At 29.3% G+C, this 25609-nt stretch overlaps 1 protein-coding gene across 1 annotated transcript; it reads left to right on the top strand.

Moving 5' to 3' along the window:
• Window positions 1-8285: 8285 nt before the first annotated feature.
• LOC143191984 (uncharacterized) lies at window positions 8286-23767 on the top strand. The gene is made up of 16 exons (XM_076397448.1): window positions 8286-8399; window positions 9198-9342; window positions 9885-10016; window positions 10392-10451; window positions 10505-10600; window positions 10660-10842; window positions 13970-14076; window positions 14794-15015; window positions 18122-18325; window positions 18377-18685; window positions 18986-19154; window positions 19205-19324; window positions 20286-20444; window positions 20500-20678; window positions 22305-22460; window positions 23556-23767. Exons 1-16 carry the CDS (start codon window positions 8325-8327, stop codon window positions 23736-23738), a joined length of 2499 nt encoding a protein of 832 aa, XP_076253563.1. The 5' UTR covers window positions 8286-8324; the 3' UTR covers window positions 23739-23767.
• The last annotated feature ends 1842 nt before the right edge of the window (window positions 23768-25609 follow it).

Here is a 25609-nt window from a genome sequence, read left to right as displayed (position 1 = left end):
AACCTAATCAAATGTTATTTAAACTTTTACCTTTTACCATCAACTTTTGTTATCTTTACGCTCATTTTATTAGCGTCTTGTCAAGGGTGGCCGAATGTTCCATTTTGAAATACCCACATATACATACTACCTCTACATATATTGAGTTAACAAGTTTCAATTAATTCTATTATATTATTTTAAAAAATTGTATTCTTGTATTTTTTTTAATGAAGTGTCTGGAAGTTGCATTAAACCTCTTAACTATATAAATAATATGTCGCCTAACAGTATTTAACATAATGACGTCTAACCCTCAAGGAGCTCTATATCTCTAAGTTTTCTTTAGATAATTTCCATACTAACATCTATTTCTGAAATAATTGTGTTAAATTATTTTTATAGTTACAAAAACTACTCACCGTTTATATACATTTTATAAATTTAATCTTGAATAAAACTAACATTAAGGTATGTAGATAATTTCTTTACGATGATTTACCAAAATTATATTGTTTTTCTCTTTTCGATAGAATTTAGTCATAGTTTCGATACCTAGGTACAGTGCAGCTGCAATATAATAAAAATCCAATTTATTCCAATCGGTGTAAAAATTTTGGAATTTACCGATTTTATAAAAATAGAATTTTACATTTTTGTTTATATTGATTGTTAAATATCTCAACATTATACAAAAATTCTGGACAAAATAAAAGCAATGTTGTATTATCATCGGCGTACCAAATAATAAAACATACATAAATCTTCATAAATCCTTCCATAAAACTTTATCATCACGCCGTCTTTAAGATTATAAATATACAGCTTCCTCTTTGCCGTCATTAACTATTATCAAATATATAATTTCGGAGTATTAAAACACTATCTTGAGACATAAACTTCAGCTCCTTCTTGTCAGTTATACGTCACGAAATAAACGCGAAAGCAATTTAACTTCATCGCCGGTTAGGTCGATACTGATATACCATAAACCTTCCAGTAATTTCAGTATTATAAGGATAATTAAATAGTTTCTGTTTATTATTAGTATATGAATATATTAATATTCTATTAAGACTATTATATTAATTAATTTCAATCATTTTTTAACCCGAACGGGTCTATTTCTATATAATTTCTGACAACCTTCAACCATTGTCAATAAAACTTTAATAAACTTCCACCCCTTCTTTCCATCTAATAATAATACTTATAATATTATTATTAATAAACCTGTAATAGACTGGACCTTGCTGATGCCACCATATATACAGGAAGACTATATGGCTACGAATACAAGCCTTTTAATTCTTTGTCTTGGAACGTTTTCTTCCTGTAGTGCATTATTTACCTCGTCACTATTAAATCGTTGGAAACGAAAACGACAATCAGAGTAAGATGGAAGAATATCACCGTAAGTTACTAAAGTTTTCTGATGAGCTTCGGAAACAGATGCCTCGAAATTTTATTTAAAGTTCAACAAATAACAACAACGAGTAACGAACGTCAAAAGTGCAGTTTTCACCGTTTCGTGGTTACCTTTGTGTACAATATATAACTTATCTAAATGAAAAACTGAAAGGCTTTTGAGACAACTTTTATAATGTCAAAATAGAGGCTTATAGGGACTTACAGCTTACTATCTCTAATTTCGAGGTGAAATCCCTAATATAACTGGACTATATATATTTTAATCGCGGTATGATAATAATGGCCGGTAGTTCTAATCAATATTCGACATTTTTACTCAACATTCCTGAATATTTAAGTGTTAGTGACGATTTACGTGTCCCTTCTTCTGTCTTTTACTTCCCTAATTGTCTTAGTATATTGTTCATATCTGCTCTGTTGCAATTAGTTAAAGAAGAGTGTCTTATTATATGTGTTAAACCCGCTCGAGTATTTTTTTTATTCTTCACTTCTGACAATGTATATATACATATATATAATTTAATATTTTAAACATAACGGAAATAAATTTTATATTTAGTGATGCCATCGTTTGCTTCAATAAGAGTTTGTATGTGGCGATAAAATTCTATATAAATACAAATATTATAAAATACCAAAAAGCCATCAAAAATATACGTATGTAATGAATACATATATAATGGAACTAAATGAATATAAATATGTAAATTAAAATTACTTAAAAATTAATATAAAAAGAATGAAGATGAATATAAAATATCTACTGACAAATATAATCAAAATTGTCTATAGTGCTTATTCCCTTTTTATATTTCTTTAGTGGTGTCAATTTAAATAAGATGCATTAAAGTTTTTATCTTTCTGTTTCCTTATACTGAAAGCATAGCATCACTGTTGAAGGTTTGTGTCTGTTATTTACTTGTTCAACATTTTATATCAGTATTTTAAGTAATTATAAGTATTTTAACCAATATATATTTGTTCGAAGTAAATGAACCCCTTCAAAATAATTACGTTTTTAATTAATGGCACTTTACAAACAACTTTTTAAAGGGTAACAAAAACTTTTCATGTAATATAATCACATTTACCTTCAATGTATTTTATCATCGCCCAATTTGGACACATATTAATTTCAACGTATTAATATTTTCATGAGTTCATCTCTTGTATTTCTGTAAATAGCAATATATATGAATTCGTATGCGCTATATAAATAATTGTATATGTTCAATTATAATCAAGTCATAGTGATTATAATTAAGACTGACACAAAAATGGCGTCGTAAACAAACTGAAGCAAACAATCGTCTTATATAAATGAACCAAAAATTAAATGAACCGATCAAAACATTGGTCAAATGTTACAAAAACAGCAATAATAATACCAGTGCCTATTTAATATATATATATATATATATATATATATATATATATATATATATATATATATATATATATATATATATATATATATATATATATATATATATATATATATATGATTTTTATTCACCCTTATTTTATGTAGTAACATAAATATAGTATATTATAAATAATTATCCGTTTATAATTAAAACAATAACTAATAACGCATTATAATTAAAATAATAACTAACACAATTAGGCATTTTAATTTTTACAATATATAAATTATATTTAAGTAATTTAATTTTAATCATTAAATGAATTATTTATTTCACAAAACTTAGATGTATAAAGTAAATTATTGCATATGCATTCATCGTTAAACATCTTAATAATTATCTAATATTAGTTAATTTCACTTTATCTACTGTTTAGGTGGATGCGCCTATATGGTGAATGTGCTCTATATATGGTTGCATAAGTAGATGTTAGCGTAGTTGCCTAAAAATATAAAATATATAAGCGTCAAGACGCATGTTCGCGTTTATGTCTCCCGGACAGGATGTAGATTCCGCCATCTGGAGGCATTCTTTGTTGTGGCTTCAACCGAGTGTTTTAATTGTCAAATACCATCGCTAAATCGATTTCACCAAACGGTTCTAACACTACATATTTTCATTAGTTCATTTGTGGATTTATACAGTCATTATTTCATATCCATATTTCTCGCATTATTATATATATATATATATATATATATATATATATATATATATATATATATTGAACAAAAAAAGTTGTTAAATATAATTTCTTTTAAGATTATTATAGTACATCTAAAAACTACAGTTAATTATATAGCCACAATAATTTATGGGTTAACCCCTTATCACAATTGTTTTCAAGAATTTTGCATACATCTGACAACCGGGCGATTTTGACAGGCTCATTCGTTTACGTGTTCGAACTAATCAGACAACATTGTGTCTCTTTTTCACTAGAATAAAATGAGAATGAAACTATTGTCTGATTCTAAAACGAATTTACAAATTGCGACAGGCAATACATTAAACAACTTGATGACGTATGTACAAAAAAATGTTGAATAGGCTATATATTCCAAGTCCATCTCTTAATGAAACAAATTATAGCTATATTTAAATATTTCCGAACATTCCCCGCCGAGTTTCTATAATTTCCGTCGCTACAGAATCGGAAAATGTCCGAGTTTGATGAAACTAGCTGAATCGTCCGACCGGCGAAATACCCATTCCTTGGTAAATATCTAAAACTTACTGGTATGAGATAAAATTTCTCGCTCCAGTTAGGAATGGAAGGCAACTGATGTAGAACGTTCCCGACCCGGGGGCGGGCCCCGGCTTTATTATTTTTAGTACGTCATTGATCTGCATCGCAAACGAAGGGTAAAAAATCTTCCACCTCTTTTGATCGGCGAAACGTGCGGTAATTGGTTTGGCCGGGGTTATTCATGGGTGCTCCGGATACCGTTTAGTTATGGTCGAATTAACCGTTTTGAGGTAATAATTTGCAGTGTGTCCTTATTTTTAACTCGTTAATGTGAACTTGTGTCGGATTAACATTAAAGACGCTTTTTATGGTTCTCTAACATATATGATCTATAAGGTCTTTGTAAATAGATCGAGTATATCAGGAAATATAACATACTACTTCACCTGACAGACGTTGTCCTGTCTGAGCTATCAATATTCAATTCTAACTAGAATAATCAATTTAAAAACAATTTTCTGATACACCACATCGTTAGTTTTATTTTATAGATCGGGAATAAATAATGTTGATTGTAATCTATCGAAGCAGGAACTTCACAATGAAGCATCTATATATTAAGCGGCTTGTCAAGGTTAGATTTTTCTGTAAATTTTAGTGTTATTCAATTCTGATTCATTTTTCTTTAGTAAATGCATTTTCTAACAATGCAATAACCGAATATTGCATACAGATAAATATATCAAGAGTTAAAATGAATATTGCATAGAATATTAGCAGTTATCCTCATTTTTTGTTGAGTTGAAATGAAAATCATAGAAAACAAAATAATATGAGTTATTTACAATGAAGAGATCAAAGAGTGAACTAATTAAGCAAGAACCAATACCAATATTTCTATACCAATAACCAATACCAATATATATAATATATACCATAAATCAACAAATGAACTAATGAAAATATGTAGTGTTAGAACCGTTTGGTGGAATCAATTTAGCAAAGGTATTTGGGCAATTAAAACACTGGATTAAACTGAGTCGCTCTCTATTTATATTTTACAAACTACTCGGTTGAAGCCACAACAAAGAATGCCTCCGGATGGCGGAATCTACATCCTGTCCGGGAGACTTAAACGCGAACACGCGCCTTGGCGCTTATATATTTTATATTTTTAGGCAACTACGCTAACATCTACTTATGCAACCATATATAGAGCGCATTCACCATATGGGCGCATCCACCCAATTATTTATATGTCTAACAGTAGATAAAGTGAAACTGACTAATATTTGATAATTATTAAGATGTTTAACGATGAATGCATATGCAATAATTTACTTTATACATCTAAGTTTTGTGAAATAAATAATTCATTTAATGATTAAAATTAAATTACTTAAATATAATTTATATATTGTAAAAAATAAAATGCCTAATTGTGTTAGTTATTATTTTAATTATAATGCGTTATTAATTATTGTTTTAGGTAAATAATAACATAAGGGTAAATTAAAAATCATATGAACTTATATTTGACGCTCTAAAGTTGTTGCTGCTGTGAAAATAAAATAATGAGCAAGATCATGATACTGTTATTATAATATTCAATGATGTAATAATTTAAACTTATTGATACTTTGTTGATTATTGAAACTTAATATAAATTAAATTTGATTAAATTCCATTTAAAAAAAGTTCGTAAGTGTTAGTACTTGAGATAGTTTGCATGTATTTTAATATGGCAACGTTTACTGTAATTAATGTTACATATTAAATATATTTCTGATCTTATACTGACAATATTATCAAAACAAGCTTTATTGATGTCAACATATCTTTTGTAAGTTATTTCTGTTATTCTATTTTGAGAGAAACGTTATTAACTTAATAACTTGTGGTCAAATTACCAGATATTAGTGAATAACTAATAATAATAAATATATACCTAGGTTTAAGCAGGTTAGTCGGCAACGACTAGTGGCAATATAGTAATTAAATAAAAAACTGTTGCTATTTATTTAATAACATGCCTAGCTTAATTTGATGTTTAGCCAAAAAGAGCCGTCATGGCCACAAAATGTAAAAAAGAGCAACTTCATAACAATATTGCAAAGTTTATTGTATATTTTAACAAATAAAGTGCCTAATTGTTTTAGTTATTGTTTTAATTATTATGCGAATATGTATCACTTCATTTAATACTCCATATTTATGATTCTAATATAAAAAGGAAATAGAAATCATATGTTCTTATATTTAATGCTCTGAAATTGTTCCAGTTATAAAAATAATCTAACCTATGATACTATTGTTATAATACTCAGTGATGTAGTAATTTAAAGTTACTAATACTTTTAATAAAAGTTAGTGAGTGTTGGTTCATTGGATAGTTTGCATGTATTTCAATATACAGACATTTGTTACTCTAATTAATGTTTTATATCAAACATATTTCAAATCTTATTATGAAAATATTATCAAAACAAGCTTTATTAATATTAACATATCATACTTAATTAATTCCTGTTACTCTATTATATGAAAAACATGGATCTATGGTAAGCATTACTACTTCATATACTAATAACTAACTAATAACTAACATATACCGAGATTTAAAGTAGGTTAGTCCACAACGAATAGTGACAATGTAGTATCTAAATGAAAGACTTTTGCAATTTATTTTTAATAACACGCCTAGCTTACTTTGATGTTTAGCCAAAAAAAACCTATCATGATCACAAAGCGTAAAAAGAGCAACTTCATAACAACATTGTAAAGTTTGCTATTTATCGATACACGGTATTTTTGCCACTTCGCCAAACCCGCCGTGTTCGCAGTTACAAACACCGATTAAGATGTTTAACCCTTCGATGAACATATCGACAGGCTTTCGAAACTCGTCTAACATGTCCGACAACTTCTTATCTGAAAACTGAACACATCGGTGAATACGATGGAGTTGGTCGGTGTGGAAATTGAAAGTAAATCGGTTAGAAGGGCCCTCTGCCCCACTGCGTTATTACCGCTTGTGTATATCGTACCTTCGTTCCTAATATAAACCCTTAAACAAATACACAAAAAAAGGGGAGGCGAGATATAACTATTAGCATGGTATTGGCATGTAATTACGTGGTTATACAAATAGGTTTTTCTCAAAAATATAGATTAGGTGTTCAAGTACACCTGTCAACATTTATAACTTTTACTGTTACTATACCAAGAAATCAAGAATTTCAATATTTTACTGAAAAAAATGCTTTCAGTTTAAATACAGCACATTATTGGTTGTATGTTTTTATTTCACGAATATCTCATAGATATTTTCATTAAATGTATATAGAGTGTATATTTGTAAAGAAAAATTAGCACACGAAAATTAATCTTTCCACATTAATTTTAATTGGAAAAATTGTGTTCTGTAAATTGCTGTCAACTTTTTCTTGCTCAAAATCTCAACATATAATTCATGACGACATATATAATCATATGATTATATTAGAAGCTATCCTCGTAATATTATTATATGATCAATAACTCTATAATAAATAGTTTCATATGTATAAAGATTTTAAAAATGTTTATAGTTTTTCTTTATGATTAAGAAATATACTTTTTACGTAATATTAAAACAGAAAAACACTTTTAACAAAAGAATTGAACATACTTCAAAAATAAATAATCAAACTTGCATTTTTAACACAAAAAGTTTTTAAAATAAAATATGTACATAAAAATCGTTGTAACAACTAAATAAAAATAAACAAAAAAAATATTTAATCTATCTACGGCAGGTATTTTGTATTCTGCCATATATAGTAGAATATAAAATACATACAAAAAATCAGAATCAGTAATTGTTGACTATTGAAATAGAATTTGTTTAAAACAAATCAAACGCATAATTTTATATGTTCTTATATTCATCATTTATTTTTCAAAACCTCAACATCCAATCATATAAACAATATTAAAATTAAGACATGTTTGTTTTATATTCATAGGAACCTATTAAGCTTATACTAAATATAAAAAATGTAGTCAAGCCAAATAATCCAACATTTTCCACGGTATACAAACAAATGCAGAATTTAAGATTTATCGCATTTAATAATTAAAAAACGTCACTGGCGCTTCCCATCAAACAAAATAGGTTAACTGTCCTCAAGCGGCCCCAACTCGTAGCCATTGCCATCGGTCTGAATATATTTTGTTTGGTCGATAGATCCCTTTTCAAATTTAGAATTCAGGTGGACGTTATATACGTTATTCAAAAAACAATTTAAATATACAGAATGGAGGTAATGGAAGATGGAAATTTAATGGATAAAGTCAACATATTGATACAACGGGATCTGGAATATTACAAGGTCGGTAGAATTCATTTCCAGTTTTAAATTTCTATATTTTTCTGGCTTATATACGTTTTCGAACAGAGTGCATCACTTCTAAATATTCAAATTTCTTAGTTATATCTCCTATCTCCATAGTCTCCTTGTATAAATCTTCAATAAATATGCTATATATTGGTTTTGTGTCACTAGCAATTACTTTATTTAAGCTACAATATGTAGCACAACTATGTAAAGTGAATAAGCTGGAATAATTGTGCTTTCCAAACCAGGAATGCCAGGTCGCCAATTAGCATCAAACACGATGCCGAAATGAAAACTTCTAATGAAAAGGATAAAGCTATCATTCACGATTACCGATTTACCTTCAGGAAACAACATTCCACTATTGATCAAATTCACGAAATCACGAATATCATAGAAACAGAGTTTTAGATGTTCTTCAAGCTTTCGATGAATTTTAGCATAAGATCAAAACGTTTCTCCCTGACCGATATTCAAACATTTTATATATAAGTGACTGAATCAAACAAGAAGATGGCTATTCTAACTTGAGGAAAATTCACGCAGCTCCAGTAGTTTATCTGCTCTTCACTGGAGACTTGTCGTCCATCGATCGATGGACGAACCTTGAACTCAATGAAAATGTCTATTCTGTTCTGGTTCTTCTGTTCTCTATGGTGGAAGCATTTTAATGGAAGCTTCTCTATATATTCTACATAAGTTATTTCCTTAAAGCTAGAATCATAGTAATCTCGTAATATTATTAATATACAATGAATTAGCAGATAGGATGCTTATACAGATAACTTTTAGAATAAACAAGCAGTACTGCAGGAAACCATATGTCCTGGTATAATTGGTGGAAGATTGGATTTTCCCAGATCGGCATCATTTGCTGCTGTAAAATTAGTTCTTTGGTGGGAGGATGAATATATAGCTGCATATAAGAAATCATCCGGTATGTGTTACACGATGATTGCAATTGGTTTAGTTGTTTCTCAAAGTAGTACTTCCAATTCAGCTAAAACTATTTGCAACACTACTAATTTTTACTAATTCAGATAACAATATCGAAAATTATTTTGATATGCATGATTAGAGATACCAAAGATAACTTTGGAACTAACGGAAAAAGATACTTCAAGACCTCAGATTGTTTCCAATCCAAATACTTACTGAAACAAAACTAAACAAAAATAGTAATCAAATACACTTTATTACCAAGATTCGTTTTATTAACAATGATTTCTAATTTTTATAATCTACTTTAAAAATTATAACGAACATTCTTACAATTAAAAGTGTCAAACTCTACCATTGAAATATCAGTTGCTTCTTGGTAACTTAGTTTATCCCATTCCCGAAATATAAAAGACATCCTTAATAATATAAATATAATTTGTAACCTTGTTACTTTTATTATTTACGATGCGTAAGCGACTTAGATAAATAATAACAAAATTGAATATTAATTTAAAATTCATCTACATAATTTCGCAGGCTTCTTCCAGAAGGGAGCACGAAACTCACGGGGAAGTATTGAGGCTTTTGGAGGATGTGGAGGCATAGTAAAATCGTCAGATCCAAGTAAATTTATTAGTGCCGTAAGCAAATCCGCAGATCAACTTTTAGGTAACCATCATAACAATATATTTTAAATCATATTTATCTCTACTATAACAAATATGGTATTTACTAATTATTACCTTTGAATAAAAATTCCCATAAAATTGCCATTAACACTCACGTTGACATCAAGAAGTTGCACAAGATTCAGTCCATCTTAGTTTTTTCTTCCTTTTATTTTATATATTTACTCTCCATGGTAAAATCACACTTGTACATCCTGCTAGCCTTACCCATACGCTAATTGAACATATATATTATAATAATTAGTTTTATGCCGTAACTTCAGCAACTTTGTCTTAATGTTCTAATCTTATATTATAAATAACATGTCTCTTTGTCTTATATTCTGAATATCCACACGTAAGGTCATATTTTTAGAACATCTTCATGTTCTTACGCAAGAAGCACTGGATCATGCTGATTTAACTGTACTAACAGGTAACTTGGTGAAGAAACTTTACGTCTTTTTGCACCTGTAAGTGCTTTTTTAGGAACAATTGGAGCTGCAGCCCTGTTGAAAAATTGTCTCTGGTTTTACATCCAAACATTGAAAGAAACAAAGAGTTCTGTAGATCTCTTACAGTCAGGTAGGTTTTAATATAAAACGTAATCATTAGAGTAAATACTACGAGTTTCTTTTCTATAGTCTATAAAAAATATCACGAAATGTGCGAGGCCTTAGCAGAAAGATTGCTTGATCTCCACTGTAGACTTCTGTCACTCTATATTCTTCAAGATGCAGATTGTTTAGACTGGGAGAACACAAAACCATTCTTTGAATCTGAAAGAGGATCCTACATTATTCAGATGTGGTGGTTATACATGCAAGGTGGAGTTATACTCAAGAATACTCGAGAAATAAAATATATTGATTTCTCTTTGAATTTGTTAAATTATTACCGGGTTAATTGATCTGCAAACAATCAATGGCTGACTTCCAATGCTGTAATGACCTTTGACGTACCTCTTTTCCTGTGACAAATGAAAATGTGAAATTACTCAACTCCGATTGACTCAACATGAGCTCAATATGCAACTCAATATGATTTGCATGTGGAATCCATATTTTTCAGGATCCCAGGATTTTGAAGGTTTCTTGAGTTCTTGTCCTTCCGAATTCTCTTCATTTTCTGCTTCCAAAACATAGTTTTGGGGTGTAGTAGCAACTGGGAAACTGATATGAAATGGTATCTTTAAAAATATATCTAATGGGTACTTTTATTGATGATTTACAAATTCAACAGAAAAAAATGCAAACGAATAGACCGGTTTTATGTCCGAAACATTGAACTAGACCCTTATTGTATGATAAATTACTAAAAAGTAATAATTCTTCTATCAAAATCAAGAGAAAAATAATTGATTTAGTATCAAAATAAAAATATGTTTTTTCGTTCAGGTACATTTTCAAAATAACTAAAAACTTAAAATATATAACATATAATTTACAAATTATAAAAAAAATTCAGTTTGAATGATACGGCTTTATCGATATTATTTGTGTTTTCAATGAGCATATTTCTTACAAAGCACAAATAATATGTTAATATTACTAAGTTTTGACAATATTTTGAATATAAGATTAGAAATATATTCGATATATAATATTAATTACAGTAACAAGCACATGTCTATTAAAATACATGCAGATGGTCTCAAGAACTAACACCCACTAACTTTTTTAAATGGCATTTAATTAAATCTAATTTCCATTAATTTTTATTAATTATCAAATTATTAATTTATTTATTTTACTACATCACTAAACATTATAACAAAAGTATCATTAGTAGGATTATTTTCAGAATTGCAACAACTTTAGAGCATAAAATATAAGTATATATGATTTTTATTTACTTTCATGTCATAATAATAAGGATGGTGATACATTATTCCGATTATTAAACGAAATAATACATATCTGTGTATTAACTAAAATAATAATGAACACTATTAGGAACTTTATATTTTAAAATATAAAAATTACATTAAAGTAATGTATTTATAAACATTAAATGAACTATTGACGTTTCAAAACTTAGGTCAATATATAACTGATAAAAGCTTCAATAAAATTCTTCTTCAATTCTTCTTCAATTCAAAATAAATTGTCATATAGCCATATAATTTATTGCATTAATCGTTAAAAACCTTAATATGTATCAACGGTTTTAAATTTTTACGAAATTACTGTTAAGAATTAATCGTTTCTTCCCTTTGTCCTATATACTCCATTTTGGCAAATTATGAAGTTTCATTAATATTGTTGTATTGTAATATTATTTTCATCTTTTCAGCATATCTTTCATATAAAATATATATTGAAAAACAATAAATTTAAAAACAATAACAACAACAAAAGGCTCTTATTTGATAAAAGAATCATTTCTTTATCTACGTATTCTACGTATTCCGTTACTCAGTAGTTAAAAGAGTAGCTATTATATTTTTCCTCTCAGTAAATGTATTTATTTTAAAGTATCATTTTATGTAATATTCTGAAATATCACTGTTAGAGATAGCTCATCTATAATTTCCCTTATTTCCCATTCGTTAATGTACCGTTATTTACATCGTCTTGTTCTCCATATGAGGACTAAATACTCACCAACAAATTAGATCTTAAAATATTGATTTTAACTCTTGATATACATATTAATATATTTATTACATGCGATATTTAGTTACGGCTTTGTTACAAAATGCAATTACTAGCCAAACCCGAAATGGATAGAAGTTAAACCCAATAAAACAAAGAGAAACATCTTAATACATTTTATAATTACTAAAATCAATATAGTTAATTCTTCAATCAAAATCAAGACAAAACAATTGAGTTAATAAAAGATAAAAACATATTACATTCAACTACATTTTCAAATTAACAAATATCTTAAAATATATAACATATGATTTATAGATTATAACAGAAAATGTCAAAATGAATGAACAGCTTTATTGATAATAAAAAGCGAACATAATTTTAATTTATTTGCGTTTTCAACGAGCACGTCCGCGGTAAAAGGGTAAGACACATCTAATTCATCCGAAAAAAAGAGATATTCTTTTTTTGTTTTTTTTTTTATTCCGATGACCCCCGGAGCCGAATTAACGAGAGCCGGGAAGAATACATCTTTATTAAACTCCTTTTTTTACATAGAAAATTTAGATCATTCGGTTTAATTAAATTGTAAATTTGGTCCGTTCGGTCTTTATTTTGTTTTCCTTTTTTTTGCTGGGGTTTGCGATTGAATAATAAACCATCCGAAATCTGCGAGATTATCCGGACAATTGATTTTTTGAAGACCCTCGTTCGGTTTGTTTGATATTTTTTAAATATTCCAATTAATAGACTTTGAATTTTGTTCAGTTGAAAAGTTTATAAATAAGTGTTGAGAACTTTTTTGTGAGTTTTAAATCTTCAAAGAAATTCGTCCAATATAAATGAAACCAAAACCAAAGCGAAAATAATTGATACATTTATATACTATACATTATACATTATATACTATACATCATACATTATACATTATACATTATACATTATACATTATACATTATACATTATACATTATACATTATACATTATACATTATACATTATACATTATACATTATACATTATACATTATACATTATACATTATACATTATACATTATACATTATACATTATACATTATACATTATACATTATACATTATACATTATACATTATACATTATACATTATACATTATACATTATACATTATACATTATACATTATACATTATACATTATACATTATACATTATACATTATACATTATACATTATACATTATACATTATACATTATACATTATACATTATACATTATACATTATTACATTTTTGCAAAGAAATTTCAAGAGAATATTCTTGGGTTATTTGGCAAAAAAATTATTTTGATTATCATGGGCTTAATTTTGCTTATTTCAGGCACTAAAGAAGATCTTTGGAACACAGTTCCACCAAAAATGGCACAACGAGTTTTTTCTGGAATGTTGAATGAGTCACTAACTATTCTTACTGTCAGATATACTCAGGTAAAATATTTTTGTTTTTCATCATCATCATTATCATAATTTACAGTTACATTAAAACTATTGTATTGGATGCTGTATAAAGGTTTAAATTTTTTCTCATATTGCTTGGTTAACGAAAAGAATTATGAAGTTTATCAGGGTTTGTATATCATTTAATTATGCAACTTTGCAAGGGCAAGGTGAAAGCTTCTAACTCTAAATGTATCGCGGTCAGTATGATTGGGTAAGTTTATATATTAGTAAAGAGAACTGTTTCACGGCAGTGAAGGAACAATATAAATTAGAGATTATCCCTTCTAAAGCTAAATAAATAATATTATTAAATACGTATTAACACATAGCCATAAAATTTTAAAAAATAAGGAAAAAAACAGTCAAAGAAAAAGAATAGTGCATGTCTTCGTTGCTTAAAATAAAATAACAAGAAAATATAAATAACATAACTCACTCTTACCAATGTATATAAGAAAAATGTGCTTCTAAGGGCAAAATTAACATCTTCAAAAGTACTACATGAATGTTGACGAATAAATATAATGTTCTTGCTCTCTAGTTTTCTAAAGTATATCTTCCTGGAGCGATCAAATCCCCATATCTAAAGTAAAATAAGTCGCTTTCGACTAATTTAATTATTCCCTGTTTTGTGTACGTCTTTCTCCCCCGTGTACCTCGCAACAGAATTTTTCACCTAAACTATGCATTACTTTTCATTTTCAGAGCTCACCTTCGCAGGCAAGGAGTGAATTACTTTTAGTTGACATCAGCAATTTGCTTCTGTGCGTCGCCCAACTGCTGCCATCCATTTGCGACTCGGCCGAGGAATATATCGGTTTGTCCGGGAGCAGTAAAAGCAAAATTTTACGGGACGTTCACGTAAAATGTCACGATTTGTTTTGCTGCTTTCTACTAAGAGGCGCCCCATTGGATACGCTATATAAGGTATAACTCGATATAAACTTTTAAGCAATTATTTTGTGGTATTTTTGAAATTATATGTATTTTTTAAATTAATCAGAGTATGCCTTAAGAGTTTTAACCGACTTATTTTTAATGTATGTTCGCCGATTTCTTCGTCAATTATGGACCAATTTTGAAGAAGAGTGCATTTCCGAGGTGGTCCCACTGGAATCAAGTCAGGGTCTGATAAAGAGTAAGGGGGGAAATCGAGGGAAACCCTCACATTTCATTACATACGAAATTTTCACATATATTTTTAGTTAAAATAATCTAGTATTTGTTTATGATGTTATGTGAAGACCACAAGCCGTTCAGTGCAAAAGCCGTTCAGTTTACTTTTTAAACACTAACCATATAATATGAGAAGCCATATAAATATTGCTGAAAACTGCTTCTATGGCGTAGTGGTTGTAGGGTTTTGCTCACAAGCGGAGGTGGCCGATTCCCGGCGGGGCAACGACTTTTCGTTGCTGTTCTAGTTTGTTTAGAACATGTATTAAATCACCTAGCTTAGAACCTCAGGGTCTGAAGCGTTCCTTATTTTCAAACATTGTTTCTTTATTCCTATTTTTCCCCATACGGGCTGCACCTTTACTTGGCCTACCCATTTTAATACTTCAAAAACAATAATATAACTGCGTATTTCATTGAACAAACATCTAATACTAAAAAGCGAAAAATAAAATATTTGGAACAATAAAATTGAAGTCACTATAAATTTAAAAATTTATCAATCTTAGAATTTTAAGACAAAAAAAAACATTTTAACATAAAATATGTACTTAATAATTGTCGTTGTAATAACTAAATAAAAATAAACAAAAGCCTCACTTAATCTATCTACTACATGTACTTTATATTCTAATATATATGCAGAAATTAGCTTAATACTTTATAATAATCATATAAGTGATAGTTAATAGTAGTTAAAATAATTTTATAAATAGATAAATAGGTTATAGAATAATAGATAATAGAATAATAGATAGCTAGGTATTAAGCTAAATTGTGTTTATATAGTATTTGTTTGTTTGTTTTTGTTTATTTTTATTTAGTGATTACAAGTATTATTATGTACAGATTTTATTCTAAAAGGTATTTTTTGTTAAAAACATTTTATAATCGCTGTATTTGATCCTGATTTCATTTGAAATCTTAGCCCACTTAGATTAGATAACACGCCTATATCTATCTTCGTCGAATATCGGTAAATTAACCTCACTTTTCACTGCCAGATGTTATGTCAGGTCTGATGACGATATTATGACTCATTATTATCAGATGGCATCCGATTCGATACTAATTTAAATATTTTCACTAGCAGTAACAGCGCTCTTAGTAAGTGAAAAGTTTGTACTTGTATTCGCAATTTTTTAAGATTTTGTTAACTTATTCCCGATAAAAATAAACTATTATATCTTTATATGTTGGCCAAGAAGTTATTATAATCATTTTCCAATATATTGTAACATAAAGTTGTGACAACTTTACTTTTTCACCGCTGTACTTTAATACATTTTTAATCGTGTTGATAATGTTTTAATTGTATTATTCCGATTTTCAGGCGTCTGTTGATCTTATTGGTAGTCCTTTTAATATACGCTAAGCTAATTTAAACAGTGGTTTTTTCTTCTTCTTACTTTTTCTGACATAATATTTATACTCATTTATTTATTTTTTAAGAGTAACCATTCTGAAGCCATATTTTCTTTAATTTATTTACAACTTTTCCTTTTTCTATACTTATTTTTAATTTATTTTAAACAAATCACACAAAACTTATAGCCTGAACTGCAAGCTTCTATGTGAAAATATTAATATACTATGTTGGCCACAATAATTTCAGGCCGTCGTTAGTGGCCTTACACTTTGAATAGCTGTAATAAGAATCTATGGATTAGAGGACTGAAGGATTAGCCAGTCTTCAAATGCGGTTATGGAGTATTTAAAGACCTTCAGCTCACCATTTATAATTTTGATACCTTGATATTCTTTACAGACTCTGAATGAGAGTGTCATTTATGGAGCGCAAATGTTTAAAAACAAAAACGAAGAAATGCAGGCCAGTTTATTACTAAGTATTGTACCGTAACAACCTAATCGGTAAACTAACCTTCTACTTGATCAGATTCTCCATGTATTTATATATCATTGTGTTAAATTTCATTATGTTGTGTTTTTAGGATGTTAAAGAAACATAGTGACATTTTAGAGCACTTTCTACAAGAAAAAAGCCGCAAAATTGTTCGTTTGTTCAATATTAATTTACCAAGTGTTTCTCGCAATATCTATCGTTTCAAAGAGCTTGGCTGTGATGGTTGGCGTCCAAGGAATCGAAAACATCGCTTCACCTAATGTACTTAAAAGCCAATTTATACTTAATTAAAGCTACTAGTCTTTTATTACACACTTCATTGTTCATATATCTGGAACTGATACTTATTTAATCTTAAATTTATAGCATTGTATCAAAGTAATCTCAAAGGACGTAGAATCGATAGCGTATCCTATTGAGAATGTATATTACGAAAACGCACGGAACATCTCTGAGATTTTTTCAAGTTATTTGGAATGAAACCCAATCAAACCTTTTCTAAATACTAGCTCATAAATATAAATTCTTAACAAGCAATTAAAATTGCTTTAATAAAACGATTTATTAAAAATCCTTCGTCTAGAAGGACTGTTTAAGATTTTATTTATCTGTAAAAGATTCTTTTAATATTGAATTCAAGCAAATTCTGGATGTTTCTTTTCAGACATTGTCTTTTTCATGTCTAGATCTATATTCTACAGGTCAAGTAGCAGTAGTAAAAAATCCATTTTTGTTTATTGTTGTTACTTCCCTTAATAATATAGCATACTAATATTACGTTATTTTCTTGTTGACTTAGTAATGTCACTAATCATTTATTATTATATTTACTTTATTACCTTCATTTATTAAGTTTTATACTGATAATATATTTACTTAATACTCTTTAATAATCTAATACATGATATGATTTAATACTCTTTACAATAGATTTATAAACCAATCTCCTGACAGACAATTAGTCTAAACAACACTTATCCCTCTTTATTCTAGATATTCAAAAAGGATCCTGATTTTATTGAATTATATAAAACCAAAAGCAATAATATAGACCAGTGGATAATATACGCTTTACCAAATATATTCAAAAGTCCAGGACCGTCAAATAATTCCGAACTTAACGATGACATTTCTTTAGCTCTGGATTTGATGGTATTACTGGCACAGCCGCAACCTAACTGGTCACTGCTGTTGAAAGTATATAAGTTTGACACGTTTTTAGTACTAAAATTGAATTAGGTCTCGTAGATTTTATGTAGGAACAAGTTTAAAATCCTGCAGACAATAATGAATACGTTTTTAAATATGCCCAATACCGCAGATAAAAGCGCCATTCAAAAACCGAGCGATTGTGGCAATTTTCTATGTCCGGTTGATGGAAGTTGTAGGAACGTTGACTCTGCAACAAGAACTATGCATGCCGGACATCACTATGACCTAATCCTGGCTTGTACTGAAGTTCTTCTCTGTGTTGGTAATGATAAGGAGATTGAAGATATTTTGATAGAAGGTGTTCGGAAGCAAGCTGACTGGGAAAAGTGCTTCGAGAGGCGTCATGTAATGTATCAATTTATATTTCTCTCTAATATACAGTAAAGTTCAGCCTTATATTTCGATAATATTCATGCTGTTTTCAAAATACTATTCAAGCTCTCTTTACTGTTTAAATAGTTTACACATATTTTACATCTTGCACCAGTTTAAATATAATCACAAGGCTATATATTGGTTGAAATCACTTGCCACAATAGATTCTCTTGTGATAGTTTCAGGAATAGAAATAAGTAATTCTTGAAATTAATGATGATGATAAATCTTAAATAAACTAAGAGTACTTTTCGGAAATATTTATTTTAGGTTTGGAATCAAATCAGATATCCTTGGTACGAAGCAATTTTAGACATTGCTATGCCAATATTCCCTTTAGTAGTGGAAACTGTACTGAACGCTTTGCAAACTGGAGCTACAATGTATCAAGCTATGTCTCTAATAATAGCTTCATTGGGACAATTTTTGGATGCTATAGGTAATACGAATTATTTATCTTTAGCACTTTATGCAGAAGTAATGTTTTAGATCCAAGTTTAATACGCGTATCTCATTTATTCCAAGAAGTAATACCAGTTGAAATTACTCCTGTCGGGGGATCGGTATTGATGCAGGTTCTCATAAGTGGATTATATTCGTACTTTCTGGGTAAATATATGTAATAAGTATTTGAGAAAATTATCAAATCTTTTTAAATTTATATAATATTTATATTTTCATGTATCCTTCTTTATATCTTACGCTCTAAAGTATATTAACTATTCGTTAACAATGGCCGCTAACAATGTAAGATCCCTTCTAATAGCAATGTAATTTTCAGGTGTTATTAATCATTATCATTCTGAAGAATAACATTTTTGTACCTTTGTTTATATTGAGGCCATTATTGCATAATCCTCAGCTCAAACCCATCTACTGTAGCCGATTGTTATCCTTGCTAATGGTTTCATCGAGCAATGCTGTCAAATTCTCGTTTTAAATTTTTTTTAATGCCCAGAACTTTCTTTCCTTTCGGTGTCAAAATCACCATTTCTATAACCTCAAAATGAGTATTCATAGTTGGAAATTGATAGAACAAAGTTATCGAAGGCTTCACACAGTATTCTATAATTTTCAACCATCCCTTTTCATAGAGAAGTTAAAAAGTCTAACCTCCCTAAAATGCGATTCACCTGGTACAAATGCAGTTATTTTCAGCTCACTAAAAGAAGATTTTGCTCACAATTTGCCGAAATGATATATTTCATTCAAATAAAATCCTTAAACTCAAACATTTTCTTCAATGTGGATTCAATAAAAAGTTTCCAAGGTCTCTTTTAAACCCAGCTGTATACCATTAAAAAAGCTTTACAGAGGCAGGAACATATAAACAAAGTAGTGTAGTGTTTACACGCCACACAACTTTTGGAACAGGAATCAGAATTATCTTAATTTTAAAAACGAAATTACGTTTCGAATTAATGACGCTACTCTTATACCTAAAATATTCTATAGGATGAAATATGCTGCTAAACCTTTCAAATATATTATAGTGTATCTATTAGAAAAATCCGAAATTGCCTTTCCATATTTATAATACCCAATACTAAATAATACGTGATATTAATAGATATTTCAGCAAACGCCTTACCCAAAAAGGGCGTTTCGTTCAAAAACATACGCAGAGACACTTCAACCAAATCGGAAGAAGGAAATTCATCCACTAAATATAACGATACCTCAATCGACGACATCGCCATAGCAGCTGCGGAGTCATTGTGTAGTATAGGTACAGTTTTCAAGCATTTCTGTTCAGAATCAACATATATTTTAATTAATTATAGACGAGGATAACAAGCATACCGACCAAATAGAAGATTTCTTAAAACAAGCAAATATCTACAAGGATGATATGATAGATACCGATGACAGTGGATCGAAAAAGATAGAAAAGAATCAACAAATGTTGGAAATTCTTGTTTCTGATCTTCTAATGACCAATCAAGGAAAAAAAGCACTAAAGGTTATTCAAATATAGCAACCTATATTTAAAAAAACTATCAGCGTTTCATACTATATTTTATTAGTTTGAGAAAACAATGATGAAATTCGAATTGTTAATTTTAGCTCTAACAAAATACCCTATAATTCTTTTTCAAATTTACATTAGTTTTAAATTTGTTTCATTATTTTTAGGTTGTTACTTTTCATTTATCACTTACTCATGCGGCTTATCTCACTAATAATTATTAAAACTTTGGTCCAATGTCTCAAATACAGTCTAAACAACTTACCATTTGATGAACGATGAATGTATTCATTTTATTTCGAAGCCATAGTGCAATTTTTCGTTGGTTACATAACAATAAGCATTATTAATTAATCGAAGAACTTTGTTTTAGCAGCATTGGGTACTAGTCAGTTTGATGCCGCCCCATAGTGTTTTATAATTGATTGATATAACAATCTCCTTGATCATTTCATTTCCAGACTAAGCAGAGTTATTTTTAATTTTTTAAATTATTATTTAATGATTACATTATTACTAGTCGTTTCCATCTAAGTTTTCTGTCTCAGTCTTTGGTGAAATAATGTTTATACATGTCACTGCTGTATTTTTATTGTATGGTTTAATTCTTTAGTATCCAAAAGCTGCAATACTTCAGTATTCTCATGAGAATGGAGTCTTTCGTCATGCCCCCTTGCAATTCTCTTGATTTCTTGACTGACTGTGGGTATCTGAAGCTCTCGATGTAGGTAATCAGTCTCATAATATTTGGGTGCTTCCACAATACCTTTCAGGACTTTGTTCTGAAAAATGTGTATTGTACTTATGTTACTCTTTGCAGAACATCCCCATAATTGAACTCCGTATGTCCATAGAGGTTTCAGTATTTGCTTATATAATAGCAATTTATTATAAACTGATAATTGTTATTTTCTTCCAATTAGCCAGTAAATTTTCCTATATTTCAATTCCAATTATATTATTTTCCTCTTTATATGTTCCTTCCTGCGATGATTTGCTTCAAGTTTCATTCCGAGATATTTAGCGTTGTTGCTATATGGAATGATAATATTATTTAATGTTATTAGTGCTTGTACGATCTGTTTATAGATAAATTGAACATGTACAGATTTACTTTAATTAATTCTTATTTTCCAAGCTTGTGTCCAATTATTTATGTTGTCGCATGCCTGTTTTAATTTTCGTGAGGCTTCTTCACTATTGTCTCCGACAAGTATAATGGCATCAGTAAATGTAGCCATCGTAATATTCTCCATTTGTGGTACATCACATGTAGAGTAGATAAGCATTGGTCCCAATATACTTCCTTGTGCTACACGTTTTTTAGCTTATTTTTTTGTAGAGTAAGCTGCTTCTTGTTTGACTCTAAACAGTCTGGTTGTAGTAGAGTTAATTGATTTTGAATCTGATCTTTCTGCTTTTTATTTGCTACATTAGTTATATTGTAAACAGTTAACACATAAAATATATAAAATATAAACGTTATGACCAAATCTGGAACTGATCGGTATTATTGTATTATTATATTAAAACACACCCAAAGCTATTTTTAAGTCAGAAGGATTGTTATAGTTTCATTTTTTAAAACAAAAAAAAACAATCGTATATTTTATTTTTTAGACATTATTCCACTTCATCAAGACTAACAATGAATGGTTATATGTTATGTTAAAAACAAATGAATCCAAAACGGTAACAATTCCTAATAGAGTTACTCAACAAAATGAAACATTATTACATAAAATGTTTCATATAGGAGACACTCCATTCGATCAGGTAATAATACTAAACACTAAACACTAAACTCCCTGGCCTACCATAGTAAAACATATTTTTTAATAACGAAAATACAGACGCCATAACCTTGCTAGCCGACTGTTGCGTTTTTACACGCTTTGGAGCGGGTTGATCGTTTACAGTCCACTCGGATGACTGTCGATTGAACTTCGGAGTGAAGCGATGGAGCTATGTTTCATCCATTGTTACATACCGACGCAAAAACTCAGGTTTATTACGCTTGATCATCTTCAAACACTGCTCTGAATCATCAACTGGTCGTTGTTTTTGGTCAAAAATGAGCTCGCGCGGCACCTACTTTGCACAGAGCTTTCTCATACCCAAATACTCGTGAATGATATGTTGTACACGTTCAGTTGATATCTTTAGAGTGTCTGCTATTTCATTCAGTTTCAATTTACGGTCATTCAAAATCATTTTGTGGATTTTTTAAATGTTTTCGTCGGTAACAACCTCCTTTGGGTGTCCACTGGGTTCATCATCTTCGGTGCTCATTTGACCACGTCTAAACCCAATAAGTCAAGATTCTGCTTCAACTGTATTCTTTCCCTTCAAAAAGCAATATTTTATCTACATGCGAAATTCCTTTTTATCCATTTTTTTCACAATAACAAAAGTTGCTTCACTAAAAATGCTATAATTCACAAACTAATGATCCGACCGCTATCAAATTTTTACACGCATCGTCTGAGGGTTAGGACTAATTAAAGAACGTATTAAATTTAATTCTAGTAGCTACTAGGGGACCTTTCAATTGACCTGGTATATAAGTTAATTATTTTAAAATATTACTTTTGATTTGAAAAACTAAAATGAAAATGTATTAATGTTATTTAAGAAAAAATATCATGCAGTAATCTCTGTATATATTATTCATCTCGTACCTACATGTTCAGCAATGCAATTCCAAGTTTCAATTAATCAAATGGAATTTAAACTAATCTAATACATGAACAAAATGTATTCATCTCACGCAAACAATTTCTTTCGGGGCTTTAATGTTGTACATAATTAACTTTAACAAGAGAATTATAAACTAACGGTCCATTTGCTGATTATGGTTGCCATTTACAGTTACTGACAAAGCAGCTAAAGCCTAACTGGCATCTGCTCTTACAAAATCCCCTGAGCCTAACTGTCGAAAGAATCTGGATGCAGATCTCACAGCGCTGGGAATTTACCCATACAAGCACGTCGAGGCTTAGCACGCATGACCTACATATTGTAAATAATTTAGTAACCGTTTTGAAACAATAATTATCTGTTCTAAATATTTTAATATAAAATGTAACTTAAAATTGAATACAATGAAAATAAATTATTGAAGAATTTTTGTTTTATTTTTTAACGATTCCGAACACACATCAAAATCCAAACTTATCCTCTGCTATACTACTGCTCTTCAAGGGTTCGAATTCCATCTGGGTACGATTGTGAACTTATATTTGTAATTGTTTAAAGTTGTGATTGTCTTTAGGCAAGAAACAAGGGACGCTAAACTCAGTAACGCCATTAACTAGGCTGAATGTCGTCTGAGATTTTCTCTGAGTTGGTCACTCGCCAGTCAATAAACTTATGGCTGACGACCTTGATTCGCTACCTTTAAGTCCAGTACCTAAAATATCCTAAAGCTTACCTTACTAAAATCAATATGCATACATATTACATGCGACTGTTACGGCACTGTGACTATGGACTGTGAATTCCAGAATATGGCATGATAAAAAATAATAAGCGCATATTGGAATGATATATAAATATACCCAATTACTTTTATTATATTACTCAATTGTTACTTTCCGAATATTGAAACATGATTAAATATATTTGGGATCATTATTGCACCCCATGTTCGTACAGCCATTCTCTCCATTCTTCCTTTTCTCAAAATTAGTATAGGAAGGAAGTCGTACGTCTCCGTCTGTTATAGTGAGTGGGAAAAAAGGCGAAGCCTGCATTTAACTGAAATAGAAATTACTATTTTCAGTCGCTAGTTGTTTAACAATCAACTATTTCAACCGTTTTGAGACTCTCAACTGTTTTTACTATTTCTACTATTTTATTTGGACTTTTATTAAAGACATCTTATTGCAGATAACAGAAGTTGAGGATCCTCTTTCAAAATATTCCGAAACCATAGAATGTTTCGCTGAACACATCATTCTACAGAAAAGTTATAAAATAATAAAAATAGATTATAAAAAGGACTGCTCTGTCTTATCTGCTATTGAAATAAGTCCTAACTAAAATGTGTCGCGACCATCATTATTTCTTTGTATTTTCTAATAGCTATGAAAATAAATTGTTAAATATTAAAGAAGAATTTTGCTACCAGAACATTTATTTATTTGTTATCTTTACCGTTAATATATTTTTACGAAATTTAACAATTGCTACGATAAAAACTTCTTCAAATCATTCCAAGATTTCGGGAACCTTTCGAATCTAAATTTAGTTTCTAAGATTTTAGGAAAAAAAATTTGAAAATCAAATGAAATGTTATTGCTATAACAACAATCAAAATTATTTTACTATATATTATTCACAATATATTTTTGTCCTATTATACTAATAATCTTAAAAAATAGCGTTCCAATATCCGGCTAGGACGCCAGAATCCTAGTCGAATGAAACTAGTAGAATAGAAAATAGTAACTAAAAATACAGGACTGATAGAGTCGATAGTAAAAAGTAGTTAATTACTAAACAGTCGATAGTTCACAAGGCTACTAATACGTTACTTAGATAGTCAGTAAAGATACTGGCTCTCTCCTTATTTCATCTTACCCTCCCTCCGATAGTGTCCCTAATAGGACTTTTTCTAATAATGCAAGTAATATATTTTTAGCTGACACTTAAAGTTAACATCACCTTACCCCTTCCAATAAATGGGAAACCGAAAAATCGCCCCCCAATATTTATCGATCCGATATCGCATTAATACTACAAATTAATGAATCCTTCCACGACATCTCGAACGATTCCGGAACGCTGTAAGTGGCCGCTGAAAAATATATAAGAAACATAACAAATAGATAAAAACTTTTAGGGAACTGAAATGTTTAAGGTTTAGAAAGAAACTTTCCTTCCGAAAGTTGTCGAGGGTCAAATTTCTAAAGTATAATTTC

This window comes from Rhynchophorus ferrugineus, unplaced genomic scaffold (assembly GCF_030347505.1).
Source record: "Rhynchophorus ferrugineus isolate W39M unplaced genomic scaffold, kcgeb_rfMv2 rfM2, whole genome shotgun sequence".
Classification (NCBI taxonomy): domain Eukaryota; kingdom Metazoa; phylum Arthropoda; class Insecta; order Coleoptera; family Curculionidae; genus Rhynchophorus; species Rhynchophorus ferrugineus.
This window is presented reverse-complemented; position numbering and strand designations above follow the sequence as displayed.

Bases quoted from the DNA above. Each gene is read 5' to 3' on its own strand.
- LOC143191984 (XM_076397448.1), top strand. From the start codon at position 8,325: ATGGAGGTAATGGAAGATGGAAATTTAATGGATAAAGTCAACATATTG. The intron at 10,452-10,504 runs GTAACTTGGTGA...GTGCTTTTTTAG, and splicing joins TGATTTAACTGTACTAACAG to GAACAATTGGAGCTGCAGCC. The intron at 19,155-19,204 runs GTAATACGAATT...GTAATGTTTTAG, and splicing joins ACAATTTTTGGATGCTATAG to ATCCAAGTTTAATACGCGTA.